At 42.3% G+C, this 10,326-nt stretch overlaps 3 protein-coding genes across 4 annotated transcripts; 2 read left to right on the top strand and 1 right to left on the bottom strand.

The window, feature by feature from the left end:
* Positions 1 to 27: 27 nt before the first annotated feature.
* Positions 28 to 4,633, top strand: ddb2 (damage-specific DNA binding protein 2). 2 transcript variants are annotated; one of them, XM_046394157.1, is made up of 11 exons: positions 28 to 280; positions 373 to 511; positions 589 to 698; positions 1,179 to 1,370; positions 1,590 to 1,735; positions 2,426 to 2,525; positions 2,721 to 2,898; positions 3,186 to 3,331; positions 3,768 to 3,923; positions 3,997 to 4,042; positions 4,157 to 4,633. In XM_046394157.1, exons 2-11 carry the CDS (start codon positions 391 to 393, stop codon positions 4,399 to 4,401), a joined length of 1,440 nt encoding a protein of 479 aa, XP_046250113.1. In that variant the 5' UTR covers positions 28 to 280; positions 373 to 390; the 3' UTR covers positions 4,402 to 4,633. The 2 variants fall into 2 exon arrangements, with proteins under 2 accessions (XP_046250113.1, XP_046250112.1); XM_046394156.1 differs by lacking the exon at positions 1,590 to 1,735 and adding an exon at positions 1,930 to 2,096 and having other exon boundaries at positions 31 to 280.
* A 68-nt stretch (positions 4,634 to 4,701) lies between these two features.
* On the bottom strand, positions 4,702 to 5,596 carry LOC124061864 (protein FAM180B). The gene is made up of 3 exons (XM_046394158.1): positions 5,454 to 5,596; positions 5,220 to 5,293; positions 4,702 to 5,105 (listed from the first exon to the last, which is right to left on the bottom strand). Exons 1-3 carry the CDS (start codon positions 5,518 to 5,520, stop codon positions 4,761 to 4,763), a joined length of 486 nt encoding a protein of 161 aa, XP_046250114.1. The 5' UTR covers positions 5,521 to 5,596; the 3' UTR covers positions 4,702 to 4,760.
* Positions 5,597 to 6,318: 722 nt separating this feature from the next.
* kbtbd4 (kelch repeat and BTB (POZ) domain containing 4) lies at positions 6,319 to 10,306 on the top strand. The gene is made up of 5 exons (XM_046394795.1): positions 6,319 to 6,425; positions 7,388 to 7,862; positions 7,952 to 8,093; positions 8,633 to 8,739; positions 8,836 to 10,306. Exons 2-5 carry the CDS (start codon positions 7,401 to 7,403, stop codon positions 9,694 to 9,696), a joined length of 1,572 nt encoding a protein of 523 aa, XP_046250751.1. The 5' UTR covers positions 6,319 to 6,425; positions 7,388 to 7,400; the 3' UTR covers positions 9,697 to 10,306.
* Positions 10,307 to 10,326: the final 20 nt, after the last annotated feature.

Genomic DNA, 10,326 nt, shown 5'->3' with positions numbered 1-10,326 from the left:
CAATCTGACCTCTATAAACTAAGGGTGTTTTCCAAAATAAAGCTCATCTGTTGAAAGCTGATCGGACATCAGTTTGTAGTCCTGCCTAAACGCCAAATATGGCGTCCAGTGAGAGTCGTTGGCAGAACACTGACACCTACCGTCCGCCACCTGTAACGCACACGTTATAAAACAAGCACATTTGCAGCCATTAACATACCCACTCACGTTGTACTGCTGCGTTATGCAAACACTGGAGTTCCTGCTCTGAAACTGCAGCGCTGCACACTGAAAACCACAGGTAAGCAGTTTGTATTAACTTTATTGATGCAGCCTGACTGTCTGTGGAGTCAAATCACCCGTGTTGTAATGCACAAGCCTCGTCTCTTTTAGGTAGAGCGGGGGAGAGACATGAAAAGGAAACCGACGAATTCAGACGCATCTGAACCAAATGGTAAAGCGAGGAAAGGCTCAGCTCCAACTCTCTCCAAGAAACTACGAGCCAAAAAAGATGCAGAAACATCCCAACAAGGTGCGCAGCCCCGACCGAACAGCTTCAGTACATGAAACGTACTTGTCATGACAGTTGATTTGATTTGGGTGTTGCAGGGCCTCCACTCCAGTCTGGAGGAGTCCAGAAGAAAAGTGGGTACGGCAGCATCCTGCACTACATTTACAAGAGCACTCTGGGCCAAAGTCTTCACACACAGATGAGACAGGTGAGACCGCTGGCCTTCACTCATAGGCTGCACAGAGAGACCAGGAGGAAGCCGGAGTATCCGGAGAAAACCCACACAGGCACAGGGACCCAGACCGGGATTAGAACCTGGGACCCTCTTGCTTTAAGGCAACAGTGCTAACCACTGCACCACCATGCCGCCCAGGTCAAACTTAAGTTTGTCTTAAATGTAATTTGCAGACTAATGAGTAAGAAATATCACCATGTATATTTGTTTCTGTTGCCGCCCCACTCGCAACATTAACACTTAAGCTCTCATGAAAACTCAAGTTTATCTTTGTGCAGCTGAAATATGCAATCTGTTGTCGTTGGATCGGAGTCAAAAGGCTCCCACAGATCAGATCAGGTTGCCATTTGTTGTCCGTCAGGCGATGCATTGAGTGTATACTGCGCCTCTGCATGTCGTACATGTTGATTCCACCTGAAGTCAGTGAGCAGTTAGTTCTGTTGTCTCCTCCAGTGTCTTCAGGAGCCTTTTGTTCGCTCTCTGTCCTCCTATCATTTCCACGGTGCCACCAGCCCCTTCGACCGCAGGATCACCAGTCTGGAGTGGCATCCCACTCATCCCACCACTCTGGCTGTGGGGTCCAAGGGTGGCGACTTATACCTGTGGGACTTTGAGGTGCCAGCAAAGAAGAATTTTATTCAAGGGGTGAGTTCCTGCATGGTGGTCTGGTTTGTTTCGCCAGATGTTTGGATGATCAAAAGTATGAGGTGTTTACCAGCAGTCTGTCTGTTTTTTGTTTTGTTTTTATTTTCATTTTGAAATTAGGCAACACTTTACATTTAGGGGCTGTAATTAATTTCAAAATGTTGCAGACTAAGTTTCCTTGATTTCATTTGTTGACACTGTTGTTGGTTTTCTGCTTAGATGGGAGCTGGAGACTCAGTTACAGACATGAAGTTTAACCAGTTAAATCCCACTCAGCTGTTCACCTCATCTATTGGGGGCACAACAGCACTTCGAGATTTCAGTGGGACAACACTAACAGTGTTTGCCAGCACAGACACACTGAAGTAAGGCTAAGTTCCCCTGTTTTCTGTAAGCTAAAGTCGAAAAGGGTTGTAGACTTCAGGCCTGATCAGTCTGGCATCAGTCTTCTTACCAGGTGGCCCTCAGTGCTTTAATGCTCCACATTTGTGTGGCAGCGTGTTGCTGATACGAGCGCTGCGATAGGCTGATAGGCCTGCGTTTGTGTTTCTGTGCACAGAACGGAGCAGGAGACTTTATTGGAGGGATGAAGTTTTGCCCAATGGACTTTTCCCAAGTCTATGTGGCTTCTGGTGAGGGCACACTGACCCTGCAGAGCTTTGAGGGTCGAACACCCACTGTTCTGTCCCGAACTCAAGACTGTGGCCACGAGAACCACAACGTTTGGTGAGAAAACTGCAAAGAAGACTGATGCTCAGCAAAAAGATGCTGCGATCTGGTTGATGTTAAAAGCTAAAGTTTAACTCTGGAGTTACATATACGAATTAAGGGAAAAAAAACCTTCCTAGATGATTCAATGTGTTTTTAAAGGCCATAAACATAACAATATTCAGTTCACGTGAAAATTTTAAAATCATCAGAAAAATTTGGGTAGAAAAAAATGATAATTTATGATAGATTTTCTCTATTCAATCACTTATTTATTGTTACATTGGAATTAAACTCTTTCAATATTTCATGTGTTTTATCCAGTAAATTTCTGTGTTGTCTTACAGTTACTGGTACTGCTGTGTAGACGTGTCTGTAAGCCGACAGATGCTTGTGACAGGAGACAATGTGGGACAGGTCCTGCTCCTCGGTTTGGATGGACAAAAGGTGTGTGTGTGTGTGTGTGTGTGTGTGTGTGTACGTCCCCTAAGGATGCAAGCTAGCACGGAGAGCTGAGTTATTCTGATTCTGTAATGGTTTTCACGATTAAAAAGAATGAGCATTTCTCAAACAAGCAAACAGTGAGGTGAATTTAAAAGGTGTGAATTTTGATTGTGAATGGATTTGTTTTTAATGTCATAGATTTTCAGTGACAAGTTGCACAAAGCCAAAGTGACCCATGCTGAATTCAACTCCCGTTGTGATTGGCTGTTGGCCACGGCCTCAGTTGACCACACGGTGAAACTTTGGGACCTGAGAAGCATCAAAGACAAGAAGAGCTTCCTCCATGAGCTGCCTCACGAGAGAGCTGTCAACTCGGGTAACACTCTCACATAACACTTTCTTACTTAAAATTAATTTTCTGTTGCTGCTATGCTGCTGTGTTTTTTTTTTTAATGTAGAAAATTCTGCAGTTTGCAAACATTGTGACATTCGTGCGATATAAGTGATGTAACAGTAAAAGATTCATTAAGTGCGACTTGTGCTGATTTTGAAGGCACCTCAACATCGTTAAATGCGTCATTGCTGGTATAAGATGGAAGTGATTCCTTTGTCCATTTAGTCCAAGTGTGTTCAGTTTTCTTAATTTGTTCCTCATTGTCACAGCGTATTTCAACCCACTGGACTGCTCCAAGTTGCTCACCACAGATCAGTACGATCAGATCCGAGTCTACTCGTCCTCCGATTGGTCGAAGCCTCAACACATCATCCAACATCCGCACAGGCAGTTTCAGCATCTCACACCCATCAAGGTTTGTTTCTGTTTATTTTTATCCTTTTTTTATCCTATTTTATTTTATTTTATTCTTCTGTAACTTGTTTAGAAATTAACAAATTAACAAATTAACATAGTTGAACTGCACATATGATCAAATCACAGACATTGAAGAAGAAGAAGAAGAATCTTTATTGACAGTATATATATTTTTACATACACACACCGAATTTGTCTTCTGCATTTATCCCATCCTTAGTTGAAAACACATGCAACACCCGGCAAATTACATGCAGTGAAACACACACAGGAGCAGTGGGCAGCATCAAGCAGCCTGGGGAGCAAATTGTTACACATGATCAACATTAAAATCATCATTTTTGCATTTGAAGAGATGTACTGCGGAGGAAGGAACTCGTCATTAATGCTGGTTCAGTCTGTGACAACCGAACACCGTTACTATTTCTCTACAGGCCACATGGCACCCTGTCTATGACCTTATTGTGGTGGGCCGCTACCCTGACGACCGGGTTTGCCCCGGAGACCAGAGAACCATCGACGTCTTTGATTCCAACACAGCAGAGCTCGTTTGTGAGCTGCAGGACTCCACTGCTTCAGGGATCAAATCTGTGAGTATGTTTTTTAAAAACCACTAAGGCACAAAAACTGTAGTTATTAACACTTAAAAACATTTATTTACAGATCAACAAATTCAATCCAATGGGTGATGTGATTGGATCTGGAATGGGTGAGTTCCCCAGAAGCACATTAATCACCGACATGTTGTTGTCTGATGGCTGTGATGATGATGAGGTCAGATGGCTGTCGCAGGTCAATGAAGTTGCTTCATGCTCACTCACAGGTGTGACGGTGCTCGTCTGGGATAGAAACGAGTCACTGATCAGCAGTCGCCACAAACAGGAAACCTCCACCTCAGTGGGCGGTTTAAGAGGCCAGCGGAGGAGTCAGCAGCGCTCCGGCAGCGACAGGAGAGGTCCTGCTGTGGATGCAAAACTCAAGAAGAAGCTGGCTTCTCTGGAAGAATCAGGGACCAAAACCAAGACAGGGTGTACTAAACTAAAACAAGCACAGATGAGGAAGAAGTAAACTTTATGACAGTGAGGATCTGGAAAATCTCTGTATATATATCTATCTATATATCTATCTGTATGTATAGTCCCTTTTTTAACCTTTTGTTGTGTCTGTAACTTCAGGGATTGTTTGAACATTAAAAAAATGTTTCAATTTTGCCTTTATAAACCAGTTTAAAACTGAAACTTTTGTATGTTCTTACAGATGTTTTTCTACTGTACTATATTAAAACATAATCATGTTTCATCATGATTGAGTCTTTATTTTACAAATCTTAGATCCCATGCATTATTATGAATCAACCCTACAGGGAGGTTTCAGTTAGGTGATTTATTGCATACAGCTGTATCTCACACAGAATGGCAGTATGTGCATCATGCATAATTAAAGAGATAACTTCCACGGAGTTCATGGACTGTGACATTTGCCAGCTGGAGGAGCACTCCACCCCATGCCTCCCGTTCCTCATCTCGGTCCTGGTGCTGGGCCTGGTAGGCAGAGTACACGATGCTCAGGACAAGACTCTCAAACTGAGCCTCAGTCAGCGGCCTCCTCTGAACCTCCAGCGTGGTCACCATCTGCAACATGGAGCTCCGACTTCTGGGGATGTTGTCGTTAATCTGAGACAGGAAAGCCCGCCCGGACCTCATTGATGCCAGCTCCTTGTCGAGCAGAACAATGTTGTTGTCCTGGTCCATCTCCACCCCGCCCAGTAAGATCTGCACACAGGACAGAAAAAAGAAATATCCACCGCTTACGCTGTTATTAAAACATAGCAAGATATTTAATTTATCTGCATGCAGGCTTGTGTTAACTCTAAAGTGAAAAAATACCTCAAACATCAGGTTTGCATCAGAAACCAATGAGCCAGTTTTTTGAGAAGTCGGTTTTTTGTCTGCAGTCACATCTAAAGTAGAAAAAGGTCAAGTTTAACGGTGATATAATTGAAATAATCGCTGTAGATAAACTGATGTTGTACTGTATTCGAACAGTGCATGCAGTACCATTATATAACAACCTAAAAATGTGTCCACATCACTGTTAAAAGATCTTCTGTTTCTACTCACTTTGCAGCATTTGCTCAAACCAAAGCCATAAAATGACCCGAAGGCAGATTTCAAGCTGTATCTTCATTTTTCTCTTGACTTTTTTGCACACAGATGAAACGCTGCATCCTTCTCACCTCTGTACTCCCTTGCCTTCTTCAGGAAGAAGCAACGCAGCCTGAATACCATGCATTTTTCCACCTTGGAAAAAAGGACCAAAAGCCAGTTGGCTGTAATGCAGAGCAGACAGCAATAGTTTTTTATTTTATTCCTGGATCCTTTTATCCACAGCAGGCAGGATTTGAAGCTCACAGAATCAACAACAAAAAATAAACAAACATCCATAGCATTAACATGAGTTATGTAGTTGAAATATGAAACTACTTATGAGTATTGTTCTCAGTCAATATAGATAAGTCCAATAAAGAAAGAAGCTTTAGAGCATTTTTGCAGTTCATAAAAGGAGAAGATGTTGCAAATAGATGTAAAAATGCATGTTCACCAAATAAAATATAATTAGAGATTAAATATGATTAAACATTTAATACAAGTATTCATCGGGTCAGTAAATGTCATCCAAGTTATTTAGGCTGGCTTCTTTGAGACAACAATAAGAGAACTATAGGTTATAATATAACTATAAATATTGTGGAGGTAGAGTTAAAACCAGTATTGTTCAGGAGTGTCCTAATGCTTCAAAATGTCCAGAGAACACGTATGGATGCTTTGTTTTATCCCAACATGACTAAAGAATTAATTAAATCGCTCCCCTCAACAGAAATTTGTATAATTAACATGTATTATTAGTGTCATAAGGCGTTGTTCAGAGGGCGTCTTTTCAAAATAGCAAATGTAATAACACCGCTAGACCACACGGGGGCAGTAGCAACAGTTGATGCCAGCGAGTCTTTTCAGGGCTGACCGCTGAAAAAGTTTATATACTTCCGGTGAAGAGTTCATCTGCTTCTGAATGATAAAGTAGTGGAAATAAAGGTAACCGCTCTTGTTTGTTGCACATTTTTTAAAATGTTACGACTGTTGTGACTCATTTGCTGTCCCACTTACAACACTACTTCCACGGTACCACGGTTGAATTTTCACTCTAGGAGAAAATTAGCCAGCTAGCTGCTGTGGGTGCTAACGCTATCTGATGATGACCGTAAACACAACATAGCTAGCGTAACACAGCATAGCCAGGCAGTAATTTTGAACATTTTTATGTAGCTTACTCTGAATTTGCGATTGTACTTTAGCTGTTGTCATGCTTATGGGAGTTCAGTTAAAGCTAAAATGGACTTAACGTGCAAAGATCTTTACTCTGTCTCTAAAACCATCTCAAATGTTGAATTATATGAGTTTAACTGATAACTGTCGAATATATAGTCCCTCCTTACGTTAGCTGAAATAAATGAGGTGGTGATGCACTTTACAATAAAACACAGTGCAATTTAATAGCACCACATACTACAGTTTCTTATAAGTCTTATAACACTGAATCGACAACACCAAAGCTAAAGGGATAAATCAGCCACGCTGATTTATCAGCCGATGTTAGCATATTTTGCTATTGTTTATTGGCTGATTATTAGCAAAAAATTACAGTACAGATACATAAAGCATCGATTGACTATTAAAGAAAAACACTGTCAAGTTTATTTTCAACTGTAAAATGTCCTGTTAAGTGCATATCATGGTCACAAGTAAGGAAAAAGAAAAGACTCCTTAACATCACCGTTTCTTATCTGTGTTAAAAAGTATTATTGGTCTATATATTTTTATCAGAAACCTCTCTAGAAAAGCTTCAACAGCAACATCTGCACATTCATAACCTTAATGAAGGCAACATTTATTGCAGAACTGTTTGTATGCTGCATTTGTTTTCCCTAAATGTGTCTTACAAAGTGGCAGTTGAGTGTAAACTGATGCTGTAATGGTGGTGGTGACTTTGCTGTCAGGTGAGCAGCAAAGATGGAGTCGAACGAGGACGGAGGCCTCAGCGTTGGGGGCTCTGTGGGAGAGGAGAACTACTTCCTGGGATACACCTTCACTGACCGCTCCCACTCCAGCCGGGTGGTGAAGAGCATCATGGACTTGTGTCTGGAGGATGGCCTGTTTGCTGACGTCACCGTCACTGTGGACAGCAAAGAGTTTCACCTGCATCGGCTGGTGCTCTCGGCACAGAGCAGTTTCTTCCGCTCCATGTTCACCTCCAACCTCAAAGAGTCCCACAACCGCTCTATTGAGCTGAAAGATGTCAGCGCCACTGTCTTTCAGCTGCTGATTGACTACATATATCATGGCACGATTAAACTAAGGGTAGAGGAGCTGCAGGACACCTATGAGATGGCAGATATGTACCAGCTTACTGCGCTGTTTGAGGAATGCTCACGCTTCCTGTCACGGACAGTAGAAGTCAAGAACTGCCTGCAGGTAATTCACTGTCTCCCATAAGCCTGGTTTTCTGTGAAACTTAGTCATAATTGTTTAGTATCAGTTTTATGATTACCTGTTTTTTCCAGGTAATGTGGCTTGCAGACAGACACAGTGACCAGGAGCTGTATACTGCAGCCAAGCATTGTGCCAAAATCCACCTGGCCCAGCTGCATCAGACTGAGGAGTTTCTTAATCTGCCTCTCTGTCTGCTCTTGGACATCATCAAAGGTATCCTATCACTGTTATGATGTCTATCTAAAACTTGCTTCAGATGGATCAAAGTTCAAGTTTATTGTTATATGCCATTTAAAAGTACCATCAACGTGCAGTGAAAAGCATGTGCTGTGGCTCTCTTTGCCCTGGTGAACATTGTGTTTAATTTAGCTTTCTCAGGCTTACGTTATCATTGCGCAGTAGATTACACCAGTTATGTTCACTTTGACAGTGTTGCATATTTCCAACTGAGTTTACAGTTTCTACAGCCTTGATTTTCAGTCATTACTGAAAAATGTGGAATATCTCGAAAAAGCAATAGTATGTTTGTGAAAATCATTTGTAATTAACAAAATGTGCAGACTGGTCAAAACAATTATCATATGACAACAATGTCCCTGGTTTACTCCATCATTTTCTGACTTCCTCTAACTTATCTCTCTTAACTAATAATAAAATTCCATTAAAGATAATAATGCCTTACGAATAATGTTTAAAAAACACATATTATTAATGTGACTTATTAGGTTCTTTGTTTGTTTTTTTGTGTTCAGATGGAGTTCCAAGCTCCCAAAACCCAACAGTGGCCATCGAGTCATGGATAAACCACAACAAAGTGGAAAGAGAGGAGTTTTCTTGTATCCTTCAAGAAAATCTCAAGGTGAAATTCTGTTGTCTGGAGCTGAAAAATATTGTTATATTATTTCATTTCTTTTGTGATTATCTGTATTACTGATGTCGGCTGTGTCTTCTTTAGGAAATTGGTGAGAACGTTCACATTTACCTGATTGGTAAAGAGGAGACGCGGACTCACTCCCTGGCGGTGTCCCTTCACTGTGACGAAGACGATGCGATCAGTGTTAGTGGCCAGAACAGTTTATGCCATCAGATCACCGCAGCCTGTAAACACGGGGGTGACCTGTATGTCGTGGGGGGGTCGATCCCACGGCGCATGTGGAAATGCAACATGCACACCATGGACTGGGAGCGCTGTGCCCCACTGCCCAGAGACCGTCTCCACCATACCATGGTCTCTGTCTCTACTGAGGACACTATCTACTCACTAGGAGGTAAAACGTTGCAGGACACGCTCTCTAATGCTGTCATCTACTACACAGTCAAGGATAACATGTGGACAGAGACCAGCCAGTTGGACACAGCAGTGTCCGGTGCTGCTGGCGTTAACCTGGGAGGCACCATCTACCTACTTGGAGGGGAGGAGAACGACATGGACTTTTTTACCAAGCCGTCTCGACTGATTCAGTGTTTTGACACCGGCTCCCAGAAGTGCCAGATCAAACCTTACATGCTGCCATTCGCGGGCTGCATGCACGCCGCGGTCCACATGGACGTCATCTTCATCGTGGCAGAGGGAGATTCTCTGGTGTGCTACAACCCTCTGCTGGAGAGCTTCACCCGCCTGCGCTTCCCTGAGGTGTGGAGCTGCGTTCCTTCACTGTGGAAGGTGGCCAGCTGTAATGGCTGCATATATGTCTTCAGGGACAAGTGTAAAAAAGGTGACGCAAACACGTTGAAGTTCAACCCGGCCACTTCTGTCGTCTCTGTTATCAGAGGTATAAAAATTCTCCTCACAAACTGGCAGTTTGTTTTGGCCTGAACCGTCCTCTGGATGTTCACACTGTGGTCCACAGACTCGCCACAGAGATTCAGGGAAGACTGTTGGATAACTTACCATGACTTCACTGTTCAGACATCCCGTGAGGAGACCTGCTATCAATGTATTTACTCAGCTGGTTTCTGTGTCACTCATTCCATTCTGACTTCACCACCAGACCAGTAAACACAATTCAGCGCCTTGTGTGTCTGTGTGTGTGTGTGTGTGTCACTTGCTTGTATTTCAGTGCGCTTCATTGTGGATCCCTTAGCTGAGAAGTCAAACAGTTTGTGATGACGCTGTAACCAGTGATGCACTAATCGACATTGTTTTCCTGTGCGCTGCTTGTTTATTGACACGCATGAACAACTTCAGTGTAAAAACTTTACTGAACATAAACATCCTTCAGTATATTATAAGTGAATAAGTGTATCATGATGTTGTAGGTTAAATATCCTCAGATGTCAGATTTTAAATGAAATGTGCATAAACATGGTAACAACTGATGTTTTCTAACTTTTCAAATTTTCACAGTTTCTTGTCTTAAGATTGTATTTTTGATGTAATATGTTCAAGGTAAACTTAATAGAAATGGTAAATATATCACTGTGTCTACATGCTGTCACAGTTTGT

Source organism: Scatophagus argus, chromosome 7, assembly GCF_020382885.2.
Source record: "Scatophagus argus isolate fScaArg1 chromosome 7, fScaArg1.pri, whole genome shotgun sequence".
In the NCBI taxonomy this organism is placed as follows: domain Eukaryota; kingdom Metazoa; phylum Chordata; class Actinopteri; family Scatophagidae; genus Scatophagus; species Scatophagus argus.
Note: the sequence above shows the minus strand (reverse complement) of the source record. Positions and strands in the feature narration are given on the sequence as shown.

Bases quoted from the DNA above. Each gene is read 5' to 3' on its own strand.
- kbtbd4 (XM_046394795.1), top strand. From the start codon at position 7,401: ATGGAGTCGAACGAGGACGGAGGCCTCAGCGTTGGGGGCTCTGTGGGA. The intron at 7,863-7,951 runs GTAATTCACTGT...TGTTTTTTCCAG, and splicing joins AAGTCAAGAACTGCCTGCAG to GTAATGTGGCTTGCAGACAG. The intron at 8,094-8,632 runs GTATCCTATCAC...TTTTGTGTTCAG, and splicing joins GCTCTTGGACATCATCAAAG to ATGGAGTTCCAAGCTCCCAA.
- ddb2 (XM_046394156.1), top strand. From the start codon at position 391: ATGAAAAGGAAACCGACGAATTCAGACGCATCTGAACCAAATGGTAAA. The intron at 2,097-2,425 runs GTGAGAAAACTG...GTTGTCTTACAG, and splicing joins CACGAGAACCACAACGTTTG to TTACTGGTACTGCTGTGTAG. The intron at 4,043-4,156 runs GTGAGTTCCCCA...GCTCACTCACAG, and splicing joins TGTGATTGGATCTGGAATGG to GTGTGACGGTGCTCGTCTGG.
- LOC124061864 (XM_046394158.1), bottom strand. From the start codon at position 5,520: ATGAAGATACAGCTTGAAATCTGCCTTCGGGTCATTTTATGGCTTTGG. The intron at 5,294-5,453 runs GTGAGTAGAAAC...TTTCTACTTTAG, and splicing joins GTTTGAGCAAATGCTGCAAA to ATGTGACTGCAGACAAAAAA. The intron at 5,106-5,219 runs GTATTTTTTCAC...TCCTGTGTGCAG, and splicing joins ATGCAAACCTGATGTTTGAG to ATCTTACTGGGCGGGGTGGA.